Source organism: Convolutriloba macropyga, chromosome 15 (genome assembly GCF_964194025.1).
Source record: "Convolutriloba macropyga chromosome 15, txConMacr16.3, whole genome shotgun sequence".
NCBI classification, from domain to species: Eukaryota; Metazoa; Xenacoelomorpha; order Acoela; family Convolutidae; genus Convolutriloba; species Convolutriloba macropyga.
The window spans coordinates 47134933-47159620 of NC_134482.1; the positions used below are offsets into that span (position 1 = coordinate 47134933).

Sequence of the window (24688 nt, forward strand, 5' to 3'; positions counted from 1 at the left end):
AAATTTTACCCTCCATTACCTCAACAGACTTCGTGAACTTTAATCCAATTTCTTCGGGTTTTCACTTGTTAATTTAACTGAAAAGTTTTTTTTCCCATATTTCGTATTCTTTTTAATCCGATGTTTTCAGACCCTCTTTTCGCCCTGACCTTCCTGGTGGGTAGTTGGGTTCCGAATCTAATGGATGCTCTCTTCCAAACATCCTTCTGTGGAGCCTTACTACTATTCTGGGTCTGTACATATCACGGGTTGAGAAGTAGCGAGAGAAGTATCTGTCTGTTCTACGTGCCCAAGATCATCCTGGTCGGGGCTGTCTGGATGCTGGCTTTGTTCTTTGCCTCCTGGGAGGGTTATCACAAGACGACTGAGCCGACATATTCGACAGATTATGACTTCAAAAGTTTCAACGTTAGTGTGTGTGCAATGGGATAGCATAGTCTTTAAGTTCCTGGGTTGACGTATCTGATGCCATTTTAGAGACCATATTTGAAATCATTGATTGTTTTATCCTCACAATGCTTCCATTAATATCATTATCAGTAGTTTTATCTAAGGTTTCATAGAAAAAGATGCAAAAAACCTTTTCCAACTGCGGAATGGAAAATGGCGAAAAATTGGGCAGCAATTATGGCCAGAAATGCTATCGAGTATCAGATTTTTAACAGTCCTAAGATTTTTTGAAAATGAAATAAATAGTTCACCAATAAATAGGTTAAATTTTGACTCTTCCATAATCTATATTGGAAAAGACTCAAGAATTCATGTTCTTTAGCTTGTTCACGTTGCTAAAACCACGACGACAAACTTGAGTTTACCAGGATAGTCGGCGAGGAAAGTGTAAATAGGTGGTGTCGTTTTAGGCGCTGAGGGTGATTTTCTTCGTGGCCCTTGGAGTGTATGTTCTCTATCTCCTCTTCCTCATCATCAGAGCATGTACAGAGCTCACGTCCCTTCCTTACTTTGGTAAGTATTCATACTTTTTAATAGGCGCCTCAGCTCCTCAACCGGCTATTGTAGCGCTCATATTTTTTTTACAATTCAAAGAATTTGAATTGTATTGGTGCGCTGTCTTTTTTATAGCTGTGAAGCTGTAAGCTGAGCGGAGCTGTATTGCCGTGTCCTTGGTTTTTTGTTTCGTTGTCTGACCCTCTTTTTCGTGTTACATCTGTTCACACAGCAAAGCTGAAAAAGTCAAATTTTCTGAATAGCTTCTTCCTCTCGGCGTTTACGCGTGTGACGTCATTTCTCTCCCTCTCTCTCTCTCTCTCTCTCTCTCTCTCTCTAGCAAAAGGTCTTGCGTGATTAGATTTTGATCATACGTGACTTACCTCACTCAATAAAATGACTTCTGCACTTTGAAATTTAATATTTAATTTGAATTAAAATAAGATCAAAGGAATTCATGTGTAATAAAGGTCCCTAATGAAAGGGCTTCTGCGCAATGAATTTTAACAAGCTTTATTAATTTATTGCTGAATGTTTTTTACATAGCTTTTTGAGCCGCGTCGGTACCTTTTTCGACTTATATCTGTATCTATCTGTATTATATGGTACGCAGTCTATTTTTTCGCCGCCAATCCCGCAATCGGCCGGCTCTGGTTATCCTTTTATTTTTTACAATTGATACTAAGTGATTTCAGGATTAAATATGGAGACGTTTAACTTTTGTTTATAATCGTGAAATATATATTTTCACGAGTTTAAAAAAATTGTGAGAATTTTGAGAGTTTGGAAATCAGATGTTTTTATTTAATACTTCCTGGATATTCCTGAAGTGGCTCGACGAAACTAAAGTCTACAGCGAGCAAGTTTTTGAAGGCATGGGACATCTTTTTTTTGTAAATAAAATGAACGAAAGACTTCTGTTCACGCTTTGTTCCGCTTTTTCACGGCAATGAGAATTCAAATTAGAGTGGTGATTTTGGTCACACTGAAGTAGTAAACGGAGTGAAAAATCGACAAGGTTTGAGATGTGATTTTCTTCAAAAAAAACCCCCCTAAAGTGGAGTGAGAAATTGGTGTTTGGACAATTTGCCAATTTGACTTCTGTTTTCCTCTCCTTCAGTGCCTTTAAGACGGTACATATGTGTTCTAATTGTGCCTATTTGCTTTTGCTTGAATTCATTAAGGGACAGCTAAAACTTTTTATGACTTTGCTGCCATAAAATATTAGTGAATTTTGCCCCCTTTTTTAAAAAAAAATGTTGTCTAATCAATTAGTGCCATCAATGACAGGTCTGATTGGTTGCCAATGAGGCATAAAAGAACCTAATTAATGGCTCGAGTTAATAGCCAGTGCTTTTCATGACTTTGATACTACTTTTTCTCATTTATTTTAAGTGAATTTTTCAGTTCTGCTAGTGTTTATTATACTTTTTGATATCTTATCATTTAATCTCATTGAGGACAGGTCTCTGATGCTGCTAATAGGGATTAAATTTATTTAATTAACCGTTTTTTGTCCAAAGCTAGTGCTTTTTATGATTTTGCCACTAATCGTTTTCAATAATTATTATCGAGTTTGAGTTTTGCGAGTTTTTCTTTTCATCTTTGTCGTGTTAACTTAGTCTCATTATCGACAGGTCTCATTGGTTGCTAAAAAGGATTAAACTGAAGCAAGTCATTTCAATTCATAGCTATTGCTTTTTGTGACTTATACGCTTGTTCGTTTTTTAAAAAAATCTTGGTGATTTTTTTTGGTTTTGCTGGTATTTGTTGTACTTATTGCTGTCTTGTCACTTAATCTCATTAGTGGCAGTTCTTAACAGTTGTCACTGAAGACCCAAATAATTGATGTAATTGTATCCTTCAGTAGCTGTTGCGTTTTCGTGACTTTTATACTAAGTGTTTTTGGAAAAGATTCAGCGATTTTTTTTTTGCGACGTTTGGTTTTTTTTGTCTTGTTATTTATTATTATTAGGTAGAGGACTCATCGACATTTAAGGACAAGTTGCTAATGAGAAATAGAGGTATATAGTTGGCAGTTTGAATTCATGACAGTTGTTTTTTTGAGTTGATCCTGTCTTTTCAAAAAGTCTTGTTTGTTTTTGTTGTTCTGGTGTTGTTTTGTTGCCTACTCGTTACTATTAGCTTCCATTTGCCTTTTCGTGACGAAAGTCACGAAAGCGGAGTTAATGATTGTCAGGTCATCGATTAATACGATTCTTTGGATTGTATTCAGGGACTTGTCATGCTATGTTTTCGTCGAATAAAATTTTTTCGCTTTACCTTAGTTCACAGCTTGTTCAACGTAAAATCTTTTTGACTTATCTAGGCTAGTTTCACAGTTCTCTAATTCTGCTTATTGTATTTTTAGACAGCAGTTGCCCAGCAAAGCAATTCAAAATGAACAGAGTCAGTATCAAAAACGAAATCAAATAGAAACGGTATAAACCCATAAAGCCCAATTTTCGATGCCCATTACTCGAACTTCGTTATTTGTTAACATCTCTATTGCTTATTGGTATTGATACTAGCCAGTGTGGTCTCGTAACAAAGCAGGAGTACGCTCGGCTCTAAAATTATAGTTCTCACTCTAAAATTGTTTGTACAAAAAATCTTTTTTCCGAGTTTTTATCTTCTTTCAATCCCAATCTTGGTTATGGGAATCAACGGCGGCCATTTCCCCCAATCTACCGGGTATGTTTTTAATAGCGCCTGTTGTTTTTGCACCCATAAAGAAAAATTTGTCTAGACTACAGTCCCTGAATTCAATTGCCTCTGCCTGTCATTCGAGAGCAATTTTTCCGATGTTAGACGGTTTATGTTTAACGGTTTTAACATTAGGAGTATAATTAACACCATCAAAATGTGAAATTAGATTACATATGTCTGCCTTGTACAACAATGTGGTCAAGTAAACTACTGGTAATAATGAAGACCAACAAAAATTAAATGTGTTCTCAATTGACATCTGAATCGCAAATCATGCCTTAAGTAAAAATTACGCAGTATCATAATTATTTTTAGTTAAGAATTTTTTAATTTTTCTCTACGTTGTCGCAGATTCCATAGCCAAGTCCATAGACTTTATGGCCCATAGAAGACCACGATACACCTATATTTTGCGCGATCCAATACATATTTGATGGATCCTAATAGAAATGCCGGCCGAATTCTTCATTTTTCTTCCTTTGGGTAAACACACTCAGGCCTATATAACCTCCACTGAGGGAGGTTGAGAAGGAATGAACAGGTAAAGCGATTGTAATATGAATGATTAAACTGTGTTTTGTTTCAGATGTGAGGCTCAAGTTCCTGACGCTCTTAACATGCGTTGTCATCATAGCCTGGTAAGGATGCTTCTTTATTATAGCTGCGAAGCTGTAAGCTGAGCGAAGCTATATTGCGGTGCTCTTGGTTTTTTACAATTCAAAGAATTTGAATTGTATTGGGGCGCTGTCTTTTTACGACTCGAAGAGGAGTATTGGAGAAGTCCTTTTTTTTTAATCAATTTTATTGGACTGATTTTTGAAGCGGGAAATGAAACGCGTGAAAAAATTTGGAGTGATTTTGGCGCTGAACAAAAGTGAAGAGCGGAGCGAAAAGAGAGTGGTTTTTGTTCATATCGCTGTTTTTGAGAGAGCGAGAAATTGATGTGTGAAAAAATTTTCTCTAAGCGAGCTAAATTTTTTTGTTCACGTGCGGCATTTTAAAGCAGTTTTTTCTCATTTTTTTTGGTTCAGAGGTTTAGTTATGATTTGGTTTTAATTTTAGGCTGAGTTTGGTAGTGGTTTGAAGGTTTCTGAAAATTTATATGTATATTATGGTAACTCGGAGGTTTTTAATGTATTTTGCTGATTTTCGGGCTAATTTTTGCGTTTTTTTGACGATTTTTTTGTTTTTTTGGCTTAAATGGGTATTGAAGAAACCCCTTCTACTTGAGCAATTTTATGATAATAATTGGTTACAGTTTTGTGGGTAAGAATCATTTTTTTTTTTGTTGAGAAATATTACAAAAAAATGGCAATAATTGGAACTATTTTTCTTAATTTTTTGCAGTTTTTCGTTTTTTTTCTGTTTTTAGCTAAGTTTCTTTGCCTATTATGACTTACCTATTGTTTTGCGAGCATCTGGATACCCTATTGGCTGAAGAGAATTTTTTTTGGATTTATATCTTTTTGAAATTTTAAAAAATTTAGTAACTTTTTCCAGTTTTTCATTGAAAGTTTTTTTTTGAAGAGCTTTTTTTCATAATTTTAGCCTAAAGTATTATTTCAAAATGCACATATGTCGTGTTGGTAAGTACTAGTGGTTTTGATGAAGTTATTTTGGCAGAAATAGTTTTTTCGGGATCTCAATTTATAACATAATTTGATCAAATTTTTTATCATATTTTAAAAGATTTGATTTTATTGTTTTTACTGTTTTGTTTCATGACTTTGTTTCAAGATAATCATAAATTAGTGAAGGCACGTTTTGGTTTGATGAGTAGTTGGATGGCGTTTAAATGGATTTTTACTTCGAGTCGTTTCCGGAATTCTTCCGGCTATGTTTTTTTTTAAGATCTGTTCACACATTTTCATGATTTTTGAAGTCAAATTGGAGTAGTGATTTTGGTCACGCCGAAACAGGAAATGGAGCGAAAAAGCGAGTGGTTTTGCGGCGTGAAATTTTTTAGCTCTAAATTTAAAGTATAGTGAGAAAACGGTGTTTGAACAAAAATTCGCTTTCTCGCTAGTGGTTTTTTGTTCACATGCGGCAATTTCGCTTTGATTTTTTTCTGTTTTTTCGATTTTTTGGATCGGATTTTTTTCTAAATGGTTTTCCCAATCCATTCATAGTCCTTTCTAGGTCTAGTTTTTTGTTTAGTCAATGAAAATTCTTTGAATTGTACGTCAGGACTTGTCTTGCTATGTTTTTTCTGTTTCGTCGTCTGACGCTCTTTTTTCGTTTTACATTTGTTCACACAGCAAAGCTGAAAAAGTCAAATTTTCTGAATGACTTCTTCCTCTCACTAACGGCATTTGCGCGCGTGACGTCATTTCTCACTCGCTTTAGCAAAAGTTTTTAGGTTATTTGCTTGATTAGATTTTGATCATACGTGACTTACCTCACTCAATAAAATGACTTTTGCACTTTAAAACTTAAGTTTAGTTTGAATTTGTTTAAGGTCAAAGAAACTCATTTGTGTAGTAAAGGTCCCTAATAAGAGGCTTCTGCGGAATGAATTTTAACGAGCTTTATTAGTTTATCGCTGAATGTTTGTTACCTAGTTTTTTGAGCGGCATCGATTTTTTTTCGAATTTAGATCTGTATCTGTTTCTATTTCTATTATATGGCACGCAGGTCTATTCTTTCGCAGCTATTCCGGCAATCTGCCGGCTATGTTTGACATTTTTTTTCGATAGTGCTAGAAAGTTGAGAGAGAACAACCTAATGTAAATTGTGAATAAGATAAGCTTGACATGGCTTGACAAGATGCCCTGCTTGTTCAACGTATACTTGGCAAGAGAAATGAACCCTTGATGAACAAGAGAGAACATGAGAACGGGTTGTAAGAGATGCCCAAGTTCGAGAGCTTAAGACTGGTGGGTGTAAATGGGTAGCACGCGAGCTTGAGAAATTCTCAAATATATTTTAGAATTGAAAAAATTACAGAGCAGACTGTCTGACCGATTTAATTGCAATAGTTTTGTTCAAAAGAGCAAATAAATCTTAACAATCCAGATATAAAACTTAAAAAAGTAGTGTTATTTAATAGCCGCCCTCATCTTCTCAGCGGGCTATTATAGCGCTCCTATTTTTATACAATTCAAAGAATTTGAATTGTATTGGGGCGCTGTCTTTTTTACGACTCGAAGAGGAGTATTGGAGAAGTCTTTTTTTAATCAATTTTTTGGAGTGATTTTTGAAGGTGGAAGTGAAACGCGCGAAAAAAAATTGGAGTGATTTTGGGGCTGAACAAAAGTTAAGAGGGAACAAAAAGAGTGGTTTTTGTTCATACCGCTGTTTTTGAGAGAGCGAGAAATTGATGTGTAAAAAAATTTTCTCTAAGCGAGCGAAATTTTTTTTTTTCACGTGCGGCTTTTAAAAGCAGTTTTTTGCAACTTTTGATGGTTATGAGGTTTGATTATGATATCGTTTTAGTTTTAGGCTTGTTTTAATAAGAATTTAAGGTTTCAAGTAGTTAATTCTGAGTTAAATGCTAATTTGGAGGGTTTTGATCAGTTTTGCTGACTTTTAGACAAAATTTATTGATTTTTGCAAGTTTTTTTCTATTAATGCTCTAAGTGGGATTTGAGTGGAAGCTTGTTACTTAAGGAACATTCAGCTACAAATTGACTAAAGTTTTTTTGGTGTAAATCATTCTTTTCTTCGGAAAATTGACAGAAAATTGAGAATTTTTAAACCATTTTTCTTATTTTTTTTGCAGTTTTTCTTTTTTCTTAGCCTTAGACAAGTTTCTTAGCCTATTATGACTTGCCCATTGTTTTGCGAGCTTTCCATTGCTCTAATTGGAAAGGAATTTCGGCTTTATGTTTTCTTGTACTATTAAAAGAACTCATTAAGTTTTTGTGGTTTGTATTTTATTCAATTTGTTTTTGAATGCCGTTTCTATTCTTCCTTAAATTTTTTATGGCGTTTGTGGAGGTTCAGGGTTCACAATAGTTGTTCTAGTTGTGTAGTCAAAAGTATGGGCAAAGACATTTTCTCCTTCGACTCGTTTCTGGAATTCTTCCGGCTATGTTTTTTTTAAGATCTTTTCACATATTTTCATGATTTTTAATTTCAAATTGGAGTAGTGGTTTTGGTCACGCCGAAACAGAAAGTGGAGCGAAAAGGCGAGGGTAATTTTGAAGTAGAGTGAAAAAACAGTGTTTGAAAAAAATCGCTTTCTCGCTAGTGGTTTTTTCACATGCGGCAATTTCATTTTGAATTTTACTGTTTTTTTTCGATTGGATTTTTTTTTCTAAGTGGTTTTTCCAATCCATTCATACTCCGTTCTAGGTCTAGTTTTCTGTTTAGTCAATAAAAATTCTTTGAGTTGTACGTCAGGACTTGTCCTGCTTTGTTTTTTTGACTTCGTCGAACTTTTTTTCGCTTTACCCATTTTGCCGCTTTTTCGACATTTTGCGTGAAATCTTTGACTTCTCTAGGCTAGTTTCACTCTTTTGTCATTTTGCTCAAAGTCCTTTTAAACAGCAGCTGCTCAGCAAAGCAATTCAAAATGAAGAGAGTCATTATAAAAAAATCAAAGTCAGAAATAGAAACGGGATAAGTACATAAAGCCCATTTTTAGATGCACGGTACTTGAACTTTGTTCTCATAAGTTTTAGTTACTATCTATAATGCTCATTGGTATTGATACTAGACTCTGTAGCCTCTCACTGAGAGACAGGAGTATGTTCAATTACGAAATGACATCAAAATAAATCGCACTTAAAAATGTTTTTATACAAAAATCAGTTTTTGTTGATATTTTCTTTTCTTTCAATCCCAATAGAGTTATGGCAATCAACGGCAGCTATTTTCCGCCAATCTGCCGGGTATGTTTAAAATTAGCAGCGAGGAAAAGAATCTGTGTGGACATGAAATGAAGAACAAATAGCAAACTTAATTAGATTTTTTGGAAACGAGTAACTTCGACTAAAAAACAGCAGCAGTTTGAAACTGTTCAACACAATGAATTATCGGAACTATTTGGAAGCAAACTTGCCGTACAACTTTTTTCGGACAAAGTAACTAATACGACAGAAATTAGCAACGTAACTCAAAATTCTCAGACAGTTCTGGGAAAAAATGGTATAAAAGTTGTTTTAGATTGACTCTCGATTCAAAATTTGATATATTCTGCGGTTTCCACAGGCAGTACTTTTGTCGAAATAAAATTGACAAATCAGACACAAATTGGGAGCATAACGGAAATTTATGTACTTTGTGTACGGAAGCGTAATAACAGTTATCAATATACAGGATGTTGTTCAATAATAAAGAGTTCTTGAGATCTTTGAGCCAGTTGACTGCAAGATAAATAAACAACAACCGGGAATTTTATCAACTCAAAACTTATATTTTGCCGGAAATAGATTTTTTCATAACAGTTGTCAAAATAATACAGTGAGAGAGAAATTCATATCTGAGTTGATTTCAACACGAACCAAAAAGAGCTCTAAGTAATTTTAAGAAGAAACGGGGAAACAGCAAAATAGAGAACAACGGATCCGGTAAAAATTTATGAAGTTAAAAACTTTCAAAAGTTGGCGCAGTAAATAGAAACCACAGCTTTAAAGGAAACCATTGTAAATAGACAGAGGTTTGCCTCTCTGCAAAACGATTAAAACATTTTGTTAATGATTGATACTTAAAGGAATCAGTAGAAAGAACTATAAACAAGAGCAAACCTGAGAAATTGTCTGAATTTTTCTAAAGCAACGCTTCAGAGTGATAACGATAATGGAACCATTTTTGGTTGGGTCAATTTCAGGGCAAAATCAATATTTTTTCTAAGTACATTTCTCGCAAATTCTGGCTGTCACAAAAGAAAAAATGAAAACAATCATCAATATCACGTGAACAAAAAATCGGGTTTCTTTGCTGGAGTAGCTTTTCACGCTTTATAGCTGCTCCTCTTCATGTTGATGACATCTTATAGTTTGTGCTAATCCGGCCTTTATATGTTCACGCTCCAAATTTGAAATCTGTGATTTGAGAAATGAACTATTCGAGTGGATCTTTGAAAATTTTGACGCTTAAATAAAATGCTATTTCTATTCATTGTAAAACAATGAACTGAAAATTAGCTAGCCTACCAGGTAGATAACGGTGCTTTTTTGGAGTGCTTGCACAAGAACCAAACTTTAACCGGAAAAGAAACTCAATATTGATCAAATTATTTTAATGACTTAAATCTCAATTAAATCATGTCCGAACAAAACATTCCGAGACAAAACATTCCCAAATTGTAAAATATTTCCAGACAAAACACTCCTAGACAGATTAGTCCAATTAAAGCAGACAAAATAGTCGCAGACAGAAAGTCCCGAATAAATATCGAAGCAATTGTAAGCTTCAGAGTTAAGCTTCTGATTATGTTGTTTTTAATTGACATGAATTAGGATTAAAGTAAAAGCTTGTTTCAAAATACCTTATTTGGCTAATAAAATGTACTCACAATATAAAAGCTTAATATTTGTTCAATGAATTACAATCATGAGAATAATTTAAGGGATTTCTTAGTTAATTGTTGTGAATATGCTTAACTCTATCTTTAGTTCGGACTATTTGGTCTGTGTCTCTTTTGTCTGCTTTCTTGGGACTATTTTGTGTGGGAATATTTTGATACTCGGGGACTGTTTTGTCTGTTTACCCAAGTAATTATTTTAAGTAGTTAGATCTCAAGTAAAATTTTAGTTAAATCTCAAATTGACAAAAAGAAGTCGGTAATGCACATCCGGTACTTTTCGGTCGCTCTCCATTAAATTTTGCTCCTAGACAAGTTATGCCTGAAACATTACGTTTCTTAGATTTTAAAGTTTGTTATGCATTATTAATAGCCGCCGTCAGCCTCTCAGACAGCTATTATTTAGGCGCTCTTTTTTTACAATTCAAAGAATTTGAATTGTATTGGGGTGCTGTCTTTTTTTTAAAGATCTGTTTGCACATTTTCATGATTTTTGATTTCGGATTAGAGTAGTGATTTTGGTCACGCCGGAACAGGAAATGGAGTGAAAAAGCGAGTGGTTTTGCGACGTGCAATTTTTTTGCTCTAAATTTAAAGTAGAGTAAGAAAATGGTGTTTGAACAAAAGTTGGCTTTCTTGCTAGTGGTTTTTTGTTCAAGTGCGGCAACCTCACTTTGGTTTTTGCTTTTTTTCAATTTTTTTGGATCGGATTTTCTAAATGGTAATCCCTTCATAGTTCATTTTAGGCCTAGTTGTTTGTTAGAATAAAATTTACATTTTTCGCTAATGGTTTTTCGTTCTGGTTAGCGGAATTTTGACATTCATTTTTTTAGAAATGGTTTTACCAATTCACTCAGTCCTTTCTAGGTCTAGTTTTTTTTAGTCAATGAAAATTCTTTGAATTTTACATCAGGACTTGTCCTGCTGTGTTTTTTTTAATCCGCTTCACCTTTTGATCACGTTTTTCGTTTTACATAAGTCACGATTTTAACATGACTTCTGACATACTTCACTCACTTTTTCAATTGAATGGATTTTTAATTCTTTCACGCATTGAATTACGTAATTTATTGAATACGGTCAATGTCAAAAGAGCAAAATTAAAAGAAAGGGGCTAAACCGATTAAGCCCAGTCATTAAGTCTTTTTGAGTTAGGTTATTAAATTTCCTTGGAGCGATTGCTAGCTGATATTAGTATAAAGCTGAATACCCTTTAGATAAGAAGCTGAAGTAAGTATAGGTTTAGAATCTAACAGAAACTGCGCACTGAATTAGAGCAATTTTTGAAACTTAGGAAAATTTTTTGACAATTTCTATCTCTTCTTTTTCTGTTTTAATCCCGATGTGCGTCTAGCGCGTCAACACCGGCTATTTGCTGGCAATCTGCCGGCTATGTTTTTCATAATTTTCGTGATCTTCATCAAAGTTCATGAAAGGTTACCCGTTTATAAACTGAGCTCACATATGGTATGTTTTTCTCAAAGTTTGCAAAATTAGCATATAAATGGGCCGGAGGACTTGAATAATTTGATCAAATTGGATAAAAAGCTGGAAATTTGTCGCACGTTTTTTTTTCAGAGTGCAATTTTCTATTTACTCAAATTTTAGATAGTGATGGAGTTAGAAAGAAAAGATATTTGTTTCCCTGGTTACCCTCTAGGAAGCCGGTAATTATCTGAGGTGATTAAAATAGGAAGATTTTTTCCAAATTTCTCTTGTAGTGAAATTCTAGGCTCAGAGATTTGTAATTTGATACAACTTTTGGTAGTGTGGGATGCCCTCAAAAAGTCAAATGGTGTCAGAACAAAAAATGGGCTGGTATAACGTTCTACCTTTTTTCAAAAAATGTGGAGCAATAAGTAAACAATTAAGCCAAATAGACAAATGTTTATATTTTCAGTAATTTAAATCTCAAGTAAACCTATAATATCTTGATAGGCTTCCATACTTCATGTTTTAGATGCCCAAAATTTGTTGTGGTAATTTGCAAAAATGCTTAAGGTCCTTGTAATTTTCACGGGGAACTTTATCAGGTTTCTAGTTTTTTTCAGCTGTACGCTGTTGTTTATCCGCTATGGCGTTCGGATGTCTGACAGTGAGACATTCGCAGGCAGCATCCGATCGAGATACAGCAACTCGGCCGAGTTCCTCTCCCTCTACTCAATTCTCAACTTCTATGTCTACACTCTAGCATACGTCTACTCACCATCCAAAAATGCTTACACAGGTCAGTCACACACTTAGGCATCCACAAATTCGCTCTAAAGATTCCTATGAGGAATGTAGCTTGTCGAACAAAGTTTTAAGCAAATATTGTAAACGTCTGTATTAAGATTTTGCACCATAAAAGTTTCTCTAGCCTATGCCTCCTTCTAAATTGTTTGCCTCGCCAGTTGTTCGAGAGCAATTCGCCCAACGTTAGTCGGTTAATATTTGTCGAATACAATTTTTATATCCAGTATTACTTTTCTTTGCTCATTTGTGTGAATGTATTCGATTGGGGCCCGCTTCGATTTGGGTCTGAACGTATAAATGTATTGTTCATAGTCTTTTCTTTGACGTTGTTTACTTGTTTGTTTATTTGTTTTTGTTTAGATGGCCACTTCCGTGACAACCCTGCCTTCTCTATGCTTAATGATGAGTCAGACGATGACGTCATGTACGGGTAAGTGAACAGCATACACAACTAAACAATGAAAAGAAAAATTTATTCCCAAATACGCTGTAATAAATTAGTGAAAATTGGATGACAGGAAAATTGCCCCCCCCCCCCCCCCCTGGGAGTTTGGTTTGCATCCCTCTGATGGAGAGTGCTTTATAAACTCGACAAAATAAATTTACAAAAATCATGTATACAAACTTACGGTCAACCCCTGAACTCAAAATGGAAAGAAATCCTGATTGCGGAACATAAAAAGTCTTGGAAAGTTAAGTGTGTTCAAAAACATCAGCATAATAATACTTGTAATTCATATATTGAATCCGAGAGCTCACAATTAACTCTATAAAAAATCTGGATGGTTTTTACAAAAATTCAAAAATCGATAAATCTATCTGAGGCAGTACGCAACAGTTTAAGTTTACCTTATCGCGCATTTTTCTCAAAGTCATCGAGAAAATACTGAATCAATAACAATAACTTTTGCGACCTTTTCGTGTTCTACAGACCTGTTCTTGATCAGAGAACATATTTTGGGTCTTTCCCATAACCCCCCACCCCCCCCCCCCCCACAGATTAGTGGTCAGATAACCTATAGCCCCCCCCCCCCCCCAATCATGGTAATTATACGATAATGGGGGGAGCTATAATTTTATGGGGGGCTATAATGGGAAAGAACTTCTATTTTTGACAAATCTATTTTGGTGATTTGACTGTTTTTGAGTGAATATTATTTTGGCTGCGTGGGCTTTAATAGTGGTCTGAGACTGATGATAGTTTCGCCAAATTCTACTTCACAAGCAACTGCCAACATTTCAAATGACCAATATCAAATATCATTTCCCAGTCCTCTGTAAGTTGATTGTATCACTTATTTTCAGTTAAAGCACTCACGTGCACATTTTAAAATGCCGAAAGTCTGCAGTGCCAGAAGTTAAAATGCCACAAGTTGCTACTAAGCCAGAAGTTGACTTCCAATGACTTTCGTCATTTTAAAACGTGCGCTTTTTGTGTTTTAAGCATGGTTAAGTGACTCTGCAGAAGTCACTTCGAAATTCTGGCTTAATATCTCGAGCCACTTCGCGGTTCTCGATAAACGCCAGAAGTTCTCAGTTACTTCAAACAGAGTCACTTAACCATTACTTATGAACCACCACAGTTGTTAGATGTTTAGTGTCCAAAACTCCTCAATTCTATAACTATATTCCTTCATGTGTAGACAAAATTTCATGACTAGTTCACCTGTAACTGCATGCTGATTATTGTGTTCCCCAGTCTGATTGGCTGCATATTAATATTTTACCCCCATCAGCAGGATCAATTCCAGCTCATTGAGTGAAGCGCATAAATAATTTATGACACACACATTGAGGTCAGCGATGACAGTGCAGCCCCCTCACTGGCAGTTAATTTGTGTCTTATTGTTGATTGCTCTCAAACAAAGTTTGCAGCAATGTGGTCTTTTTATGCGATTACTTGGTCTTTGGTAACGCCGAGAGGATATTAAGTTCTCCTAGAGACTAAGTTCTCAGCGTACTGGACTCTAAATATGCAATTCACTGAAACTATTTTGGAGACATACATTTATTATGTGAAGAGCGGTTTTTCCAGTGCCCCCCCCCCCCCCCCCCCACCACTTCACCCCCATCACCACCCCTTCACATTCTTGCACCCGTAAACCAGCACGTTCGACCCCCTCCCTATTCGCTTACCTCAGGGCCTTTCAATTAAGCTAGAGCTAGCTTCTTTAAACCGGAGCTAGCTACCGACGAAACCAACCGCTCACTAGTTGTTTGAGAGCAATTCGCGCGATGCCCCCCCCCCCCTCCGAATTATAATCATCTGTTGTAATGATGAGTTCCGCCTGTTATCGAGCTATACAAATTGTTATTAATGCAGAAAAGGGTATCTGTTTGTTGCACTCGTGGTTGTGAAAAAAATTAACCGGGGGTCAAAATAATTGAACTCTTCATTCCTTCCCTCCTGAAACTTGGGACCTTTTAAGGTGTCATGTTTATATTTGAGTACTTGATGCTCATATGTACGGGAACTTCGTAGCGTTTTATTTGAAATAACCGCCGTCATATTCTCAGGCGTGTATTTTGGGCTCATAATTGTTCCGACCCTCTTGAGGGGGGAGGAACTATATACTCAAATGGGTTTTTTTTTGTTCCGTGAATTTTCGCCGCTCGATATATTCATCGTAGAGTTGAGACTGGTATCATTAGAAAGCTCGTCCAGCGTAGAATATGGAATTAAAAAGATTTTTTTAATTTTCGTTTTCTACAGGGAGTTATCGAGGTTTAAACTTCTGAGAAAAGAAGAGTGAGTTCACGTTGTTTTTATTCACATTTTCCGGAATTTTTGCCTAAATTTTCGTCAATTTTGCTAAAATTTGTTATAATTTTTAAGAATAGTGTCGTTGATTTAATTTTTGAAGACGAACAAGCATTGTTGATTGTTTTGATTTAATTTTTTTTGGTCAAAAAATCTGGATAAACATTTCAAAATTTAGCCTTTTTCATCAAAAACATCACGAAATAGTCCACTTTGATTAAATTTGCCGACAGTACACCCACAAACAACAATCATACAATCTTTTTAGACTCAGAGGGGGGCTATTTCTACTTCAGAGTCCGCTGAGAGTGCACTGTAGTTAAAACTTTGCCGTTTTTTGATAACTTTACTCGTTGATTATCAAAAATGCAGAATTTATTTTGAGTTTTCAACTAACAAATTATCTATATCTACAACATTCGAAAAATCAATTATTCCTAACGGACAATAAGTATTAGCAGGGCTAGTTTTGGGTCATTCTTGGACTGTTACAATCCAAAAAAAATCGGGTTGTAATCAGTCTATCTTTTTTTTTTTAAAAAAAAAAAAGACTTTTTTTGAATAATATAGAACAGAACATATCAAATCAAAGCTCAGGAGTGATTGGTCCAACCAATTCAATTGCTAAGCAGCTCTAAGCTAATGCATTTATTTTTTTAATTGAAAGTTTATGATCGTTTCTTTTTTAAGAAATAATTGACTTTTCTATAAATAATGGCTTAATTAAATTTTCCTCTTTTTTTTTCTTAATTTGTTCAAATTCCAGCTTAGTGTCAGCAAAGAAAGACTGCTTCTTCTTTCTACTGATTTAACATTTATTCTCGGTTGCAGTTTTAAGCCTGAAGTTACTGTTTTCTGGCTTTGATACTACAAGATTTCAGATTTTTGTTTGTTTCGATATTTGCGAGTTTTTCACGTTCTCTAATTTTGTCACATTATCACATTATTGACAGTTCTCATGTCACCTTATAGGCATTCAGAATAAGGCACAATTGAACATATTAAAATCCTGAAAGATATACATCATCGTTTTAACGGCCTCGACGCCTCTTTCTTGAAGAAATCAATTGAATTTTTTAATTTTGTCTCTAACTGTCGTTTATACTTTGTCGTTTCGGTCGTATGAAATTTCCTGTATAGTGATAGCTTTCATTGGTTTTTCATGGAAGAATAGAAGAACCGATATTCTGATATTAGTAGATAGCTGATGGCTTTCATGACTTTGAAAACAATCGTTTTCCAAAATTAAAAAAAACTTTTTATCTTCGCAATTTTGTTCTTTTTATGTTTCTTTTTGTTACCTAATCTCGTTAGTTAATTACAGGTCAAATATGACATTATGGGTGTCAAGAGAATAAAAGGGATTGGTGTCCCAAAATCTTTTTTTTGAGAATTTGTTATGACCTTACTGGCTTCGACACCGGTTTTTCGCAAAAAAAAAGTAAATTAATTTGATTTTTGTCATTTGACGTTCTTTTTGTAGATGCAAGAAATATTCTGTATAATTACAGGTCTCGAGGGCTTCCGTTTCATGAATAAACGACCCTATTTAAATAGGTCTTTTTGTAATTAATGCCTTTCATGACATTGAATGTAATTTTGTTTCGAAAAAAAAATTAAAAGTATTACATACTTTAGCACTTCGCTTTTTTGTCTACTTGTTGCCTAGTCTTACTAATGAATGGCCACGTACTACATTATAGCTGTTTGAAGAAGGCTTAATCAAATATATTTTGAGTGCCAAAATTTGGCTTGACGGTTTTGACAGCTTTACTGTTTTTGTTTTTTTTTGTATAATTGTTACCAAACCTTTTTATGGACTGGTCGCATATGTTTTCTGGTGATTTATAAGTTATTTTGTTTAGTTTTAGGCTTATCTGCCGGTATGTTGACTTATCTGCCGGTATGTGTTAAATTTAGTTTTTAAGAGGGACATAAATTTTTGATGTAATTAATGTTTGTTGTTGTTGTTGTTTGATTTTGCTATTCGTCTTGATTCGCTTTCTTAATATTGACATATTACAGCAATCTAATGCATCAATTTTTACTCCACTGAGTTATTTGCTTTGGAGGCTATCTTATCGTTCATACAGAATTTTTTGAAAAAGACTTGGGCTTTTTCGGGATTCGCAAAAAATAATTTTTGGGTTTTTCTATCTGTTCCTCATTTGGTAGACAATTATGCCAAAATTGTGGATGGGCGGGGTCGGAACCTTATGTGCCATCGCACATTACCGAGCCGCCTTGTTTTTTCTACTACCAAGACTTTGGAAGATGTGTTAACAAATTTTTTCAATTACTTTCAACTGTCAAAACTCTGAATTAAATTGCCCCGCCAGTCGTTACAGATTGATTTTTCCGATGATAGTCGGTTTATGTTTCAACGACTTTTTCAACTATTTATTTTATTTGGCATAGTTTGGTTTGTTGTTAATAGTACAAGTATTTTCTTTTTATGTCCGTTTTTTTCTCGCTATATGTATAAGTAATGCAAACTTCGCCTCGAAAAATTTGCATCTATTTTTAAGTTTTTCTAAAAATGTAATTTTTTTAGTTTTTACTTTTTAAACGGCTTGTAAAACTTTTTTTGGTGTGTAAATGTTGGCAGCTCAAAGTTTGTTTTGATATAGGCTTTAAGAATGATATCCACTTTTTAGCATTTTTTGCTAATTTTGACGCTTGGCTATCTTCATTCTTTGAGCATTTTGCTAAAAGGGCTTTTAAACAGCAGTTGCTGAGCAAAGCACTCTAAAATGAACAGAGGCAATATCAACAGACTAAATCAAATGTAGAAATGAGATAAACTCATAAAGCTCAATTTCGGGTGCCCACTATTTGAACTTTAGGTCTAATGTATATTGTTATTGATTGTAATGCCTGTATACATTTACTAAGAAGCTTGAATCTATGGCCAGAAATGTTGAATTCTGTAAACTAAATTCATACAACTAAATTCGTACCCAATCTAAACCAAACCAAGATTTTGAAAAGTAAAAGGAAACGTGCTTTTTCATTAGAGATGTGTTATGAATATTTCGAGAGCTATTCATATTTGATATTACTAATAGTCATGTTTTCTCGACCATAAATACGTTCTCGCGTTATCATCAATTTCGATCTAAAGTTCCGCGTTTCAGCTTTCTTCTGCTTTGAAAAGTAATTTGATATTTTTGTTTTGCTTTTTTAGTTCGATTAGCTTTGGGTAAATGTTTTGCGACTTTTCTGTTGACATTTTGGCAACTTAGTCCTTGAGTTTTGCCAAATCTAATTTGACCTCATTCACAACCAGCGGGAGTTATTTTAGCCCAACTGAATTTAATTGGAGGCGTTTTATTAGAGAAGAAATTCTGATTAAATTTGTGATTTCAACTTTTTGGTGTAAAATAAGTAGATAATAAAACGTGATCAGATAATATAACTCAATCAGTTACAAATTTCGGCAAGTTGCTCTAGGAAGTGAAAATTGGACACGGTTCCACAAATTTATAAAAGGATACCGAATGAGTTTTGTTTTCGTTTTATCTCAAAATCAGAAAATACGCAATTCCAGCGTATGAGCTCAATACTCGATTTAAAAAAAAACCTATGAGAGAGCATCGTAAATTGACGTGTAAAAAGTAATTGCACCGTGAAAAGGTATGCTGCTAACTTACTTCGAACTTTCGATATACTTCAACACTTCAAATTGATATGTAGAGTCCTCGACCGATTTAGACTCGATCTAGTAAGATTTTTTTTCCAAAACTATAGCCGTGTTTCATTACTGGCCGTTGCTTTTTAGTGGTTGGCCCATTTACGCCGCGTGTAAATTTACTCAATTTTGGAGAAGAATTTCGTTTTTTAATCCTTATAAATTGGCGAGAGTGTGTCAAAAGAGAATCTGCTTACGCTTTTATCTTTGCTGCCTTTGACCATGTATTGCCATAACAGAAATGAGATTGTTGCCCCTTTGCTGAAAGGAAAATACGGGTTAAATAGCGAATAAAGTTATTGGTAGATAATTAAAACCCTCTTTAGTTAGTAGAATCCGATGTCTAAACGTGCCAATTTGTTCACAGCAATGGACTGACCGAGATGAGCATTCTTGGTAATCATACAAAAAAAACATTTATGGTTCCATATAAGACATTCAGTATTTCTTTCCCTGATCTTGCAATGATTAGTAAGAATCGTATATGATCTTTATATGGTAAGTAAAAGCCATATGCGAGCTTTTTATGATTAGTAATAACTATATATGATCTTTCTATGGCTGCTATACTTTATATAAATTTAAATAATAATAATAAATTTGTTTTCAGTACCAAATATTCAATCTTCGAATAACTAAACCAAATTAGAGTATAAAGCGTCGTACTGAACGAATGCTAGGAGGCAATTTGCCTGTTTCAGCACCGTTACAAAGCTATTCAAAATTAGATTATATGTTCAAAATTCATTTAGTTACTTATACTGAGTCCATTCAAGCGGAACAGGAAAAAAAGGGGGGTTTAATAAGCCAACTTTACGCACCAACTGTCTAATTGTTTTCAACTTAAAAAAGTTTTTTCTCTTTTTAAAAAACACATTTTTTGTTATCGATCATACTACCAATACAAGTTTCCAAAAAAAAATCGGAATCCATTATGTAATTGTCCAGAAAGGAGTGTAGCAGTTTTTTCAAATTCTTTTCTTTGCAGAATCTCAAACTTTTTTTTTATATCGAACTCAAATGCATAGGCTATTGTATAGTATTCTTATTTAAGCTTTTTCTCTTTTATCTATTTTACTTATAATTGGTACCGCAAGTACATCACCAACAGAACGGTAAGAAACTCTCCCAACAAGTCATCTTCCTCATGGACAAGAGATAACGAAAATTGCTATGTGATGATATAAAGTGACAAAGTTTGTCTTCAACTTGATGGCTATTGGGGGACACCGGTGCACAACTATGTTTCGCATAAAGTAGAAAAACAATACTGCACAGACACATTGGTGTACTTTTGAGTGATCTATTATTGAAAAGCGACACTAGTTTTTTTGTTCTCCACCCACTTTAGTGGGGGGGGGGGGGGGACTATATACTCAATTGGTTTTTTTTTCAGTCAATTTTGGCCGATCGATATATTCATCGAAGAAAGTTGAGACTGGTATGATTAGAAAGCCCGTTCAGCGTAGAATATCAGTTTAAATGATTTCTTTGATTTTCGTATTTCACAGGAAGTTATCGAGGTTTGAAATTTTGTGAATAATAGACGGATTTCCACTGTTTTTACTTTACTTTTTCTAGAATTGTTGCCAATATTTTTGTCAGTTTTGCTAAAATATGTTTAAAATGTTTCAAAAAAGTGTTATAGGTTTATTTTCTAAACATAGAAGAGTGTTGATGAAGTTTTTCATCTAATTTTTTTGGCTCAAATTGTCGCTACATTTTTTCAAAAAATCGGCCTTTATCACAAATTGCAAAAAAATAAGCATCTTTAGTCAACTTTGCTTAAACTTGCCGGAAGTTAACATCTAAAAAATGCGGACAAAATTTGCTTCAACTTAAGAGAAGGCTATTTTACTTCTCTGCTGTTCTTTGAAAATATTCTGGGCTTGAAATTTTGGCGGTTTTTAGCTAATCTAAAAAACAGCATCATTTTTCTTTGATATAAAATTTTTTGTCAAATTATCTATATCCATTATTTTGGGAACCATTGCATGTTCTTAATGAACGAGAAGTATTAGCAAGGTTAGTTTTGGTCTGATCGTGGAATTCTTAAAATCCAAAAGCAATCTGAATTGTAATCAGTGGCTCTTTTTTTTCTAAAAAATATGATATCCTTTTTTATGTTCATAACAGAACAGAATGTTTCACATCAAGGCTCACTATTGACAGACAGGTCCAATTGGCTTCATTAACAATTGCAAGTTAACATTTTTATTTTTAATCAAAATCTTATTGTCGTTTTGACTGTTGAAATCATTTGTTCTTCAAAATAAACAATGCACTATAGAGCTTTTTAATGTTTTTCCCATCTTATATCAGCATGTAGCTTGGTTTCAGCAAAGACAGAATGCATATTCTACTTAATTAAACTATAATATGTGATGCGGCTTTACGCTCTAAGTATTTGTTTTCTGGCTTTGATGCTACTGGTTTCACAAGACATTTGCTCATTTTTCAGTTTTTTTGTTTTCGTCACATGACCAAATTATTGATAGGTCACATCACTTTAATGATGTTCAGAACGTGGGCGCAATTAAGCATATAAATCCTGTTTTAACGGCTTCAACACAGTTTACTAGAAGAAGTTAATGGAGTTTTTTTTTCACTTTTGTCTTTAATTGCCTTCCTTCTTGTGGTCGCGTGAGAATTTCTGAATAGTAAGAGGTCTCAATGGCTTGCCTTGGAGGAACATGAGGAAATGAGCTTGTTTAATGATTATAGTTGTTAGCTGATGGTTTTCATGACTTTAAGTATATTTTTTTAAGAAATGAAAAAAGTTTTTTTTATTTTTTCAAATGTTCCTGTCCATTTGTTACCTAGTCTCATTAATTACAGGTCACATTTTACGTTTATAGCATAGACGGAAGGCAAATTTAACCATATCCAATGTTCTGAGTGATTTCTTTATGATGTTAACAGCTTCCACGCTGTTTTTTAAACAAAAGTTTCTCTTGATTTTTCGGACTGTTTTTTTTTTGTAAACTTAGGACATATTCTAATCGACAAATGCTCAATGGTCCAGTTTAAAAGAATAAAAAACCTACTTTGCATTGCAATTTATAGCTTTTGATTTTCGTTACCTTTAAATTAATTGTTTTCGAGTCTTCAAGACATTTTTTTTTATATAAAAAAATTTTGGGTTTCTTTTTCTCTGTATCTGTAGTTTTTTGGTAGTCGTATTGAAAAACTTAATAATAACAGGACCGAATGACTTATGTTATGGAGCTATTAATAGCCGTATTATAACCTCTTTTATGATTTCTAGTGTGTTCATATCTAGTGTGTTTCATTACCAATTGTTCTCAAAAAATATTAGCGTAATTGTTAAGTTAGCCGCTTTTGTTGTTTTTGCCTACTTCTTATCGAATTCATTAAGGACCGAATTCATTAAATACTGCGTATTTTGATTATTAATTAACAATGAACTAGTTACGTTGTTTTGTTTAAGTTTTATCTGACGCTCTTTAGACTTTGTTATTAAGTGTTTCTGCAAACAGGCATGAGTTTTGAATATTATTAATATTTGTTGTTGTTTGATTTTGTTTTTTGTCTTGTCTCGTATCCTTACTAATGGCAAATATCCTCGAAAGCGGCCTTTTTTAAGTCCAATGAAGTATTTGAGTTGGACGCAATTTTTTATTCATGCACCAGTTTTTTCGAAAAATACTTGAATTTCTGTAAGTTTTCTATCCCCTCCTCATTTGTTATACATTTAAGCTGAAAATGTGGATGAGCGAGGTCGGCACATTATGTACGAACGCACATTACCGCGCGTCTTTGTTCTCAATTTAAACAGAAAAGGGTCTTTCTAAACTGCCTGACTACGTTATACAGACTATAGTGAAATTTTGCACGTACGTTTTCGATATTTGACTCCTAAGAAATGAAAATCATATTTTACTAATGCACAAAAAATTGTTGACAATTTTCATGTTTCTGTTAACTTTTTATGGTCTTTTAATGCTTGCTAAGGCACCATTCATGATCTTGGTATGTTTGCTAAGATTCCATGAAATTATATATGGCTTATTGTGATTATTAAGAATCAGATATGTCCTAGTATGATTAAGATTCCTTAACGGTTTTCAACCCGAATATAATGTTGGATTTCAGACTTTAGAGATTAGTGTAGATTTTCATGAAATGTATCTGATTCTATTTGTAGGAGCAGATTGAGATGAATTTGAAATAGAAAATGCACATATTTGGCATCAACTCATTAAGGAAATTGTTTACTTAATTTCTAATTATAGGGGCAAAACGGGAAATGGATTGGCTAATGGACAACGCATGGGATCCAAATTGATGAGCGATTCCGACTAACTGCAACTACTCATTCAAAAATCCCACCTGAGCGCGTGAACAGCCCAAACAGCGTCAATATGAAAACAATTCCTGATTGGATAAAGCTCATCAATAATAATAAACAAACTTTTAGGAGGAACTGCCCCCCCTCTCCCCTCCCCTATTTCACTAGTACTAATATATGGTCACATTCGTGATGGATATTGTCACTCTTTATAGTGGTATTTTAAATGGATAAACCTACCTATTATTAAGCTATACAGGTCTGTGAAAAGCTTAACTGTTGTTAAACTTAATATTTTTTTCTATTGAACAGTGAGCGGGAAGAGGAGGGCTGGGGGGGGGGGGGGGATGTGCAGATCCGATTTCTGCTCTTGGCCAAAAAAAATTAAACTATATTGAGTGTCGTGATCAGTTGAGTTAGACTTTTTGTACTCCTCATTAAGCTTCATAACTACTTAACTGAAATTCGCTCTCAGCTTCTACATGATCAAGTGTCACAAAACTGCTATTTTGACTTATTACCCTTTTGTCTTATCAATATAGCAGTGATCGCTATTTTTATGGTGCTTGGGTTTTCCATTTCGATACTTGCTCTAAAACTCTATAAAAGGAATTAAAAAAGAATTTAGCCGGGTGCTATTATTGGTTTGAAATAGATTTTCTCATTTTGACATCTAGTCAATTTTTTCAATCCAAATTTACTTTCTGCTCCCATCATGGTGACTCAGTTATCTAAACTTATTTAAACTGTGAGGAGCAAATTTTTAAGCCAATTTTGTAAGTAAGTCAACTACACCGCAACTTGTGAATTTAACAGAATTGTTTAAATTCAACTTATAATTCGAACCGATGACGTCAAATTGTGAATCGACTTGTAAAAAAGTAATTTGAAATTCTTTTAGAGCAATAATTCCTTCGATATCAGTTGGCTTTGTTTTAGTTTTATGAGCGGTTTGCTTTAGCTGGGGTTGTGGAAAAAATTACTAATAATGATTTGTCACATATGTGCATAAAATAATAAAAGTTATCATTCTTTACAAAATTTGTAAATTGGGATTTGGTTTATTTTTCTCAATAATGTATATTTAGCTTAAATTGCAATTATAAATACCTTTATTTTTGTTGTGTTGGTTGTTGTATGTGTACATCTTGAAATTTCGTTAACTGCTCTTTACGATGACGTTAAGAAAGTTTAAATTTTTTTGCTTGATTTGTTGACTCGGTTTTAGACGAGCGTTGCTCGTAAGTTACTGGAATTAGGGGTCAAGTAAATCGATAACCAAGCAAGCAGAATTAAAAAAAAAACAGTTCAATTAAGCTGATAATTTGAGCTGACCCTATTTTAAGTCGTCTCTGGTGGAGCCATAGGCATGCTTGGTGGCTTCCTCGCGATTTCAGCGCTACATTCCACAGTTCATGGGAGGCTTGGCCTTGGACAGCGGTGGCTGGGATCCGCTCCGGTATACTTGGCTTTACCAGCTGTAAGTGCATAGGGGTGTGCCAGTGCTCTGCCATGACTCCAGTACAACGGACTTTTAAGTTACAATACAAGCATCCTAGAAGGATA

General features: G+C 34.3%; 1 protein-coding gene across 2 annotated transcripts in view; it reads left to right on the top strand.

Moving 5' to 3' along the window:
- The window catches only part of LOC142354474 (transmembrane protein 181-like), a 46940-nt gene extending 23599 nt beyond the window's left edge, over positions 1 to 23341 (top strand). The window contains exons 7-13 of one of the 2 annotated variants that reach the window (XM_075406777.1): positions 131 to 408; positions 861 to 963; positions 4241 to 4292; positions 12175 to 12350; positions 12719 to 12788; positions 13540 to 13635; positions 23067 to 23341. In XM_075406777.1, the coding sequence (XP_075262892.1) occupies positions 131 to 408; positions 861 to 963; positions 4241 to 4292; positions 12175 to 12350; positions 12719 to 12788; positions 13540 to 13635; positions 23067 to 23136 (845 nt within the window). In that variant the 3' untranslated portion in view covers positions 23137 to 23341. The remainder of the gene's footprint in view (positions 1 to 130; positions 409 to 860; positions 964 to 4240; positions 4293 to 12174; positions 12351 to 12718; positions 12789 to 13539; positions 13636 to 23066) is intronic. The other variant, XM_075406778.1, reaches the window with a different exon arrangement.
- Positions 23342 to 24688: the final 1347 nt, after the last annotated feature.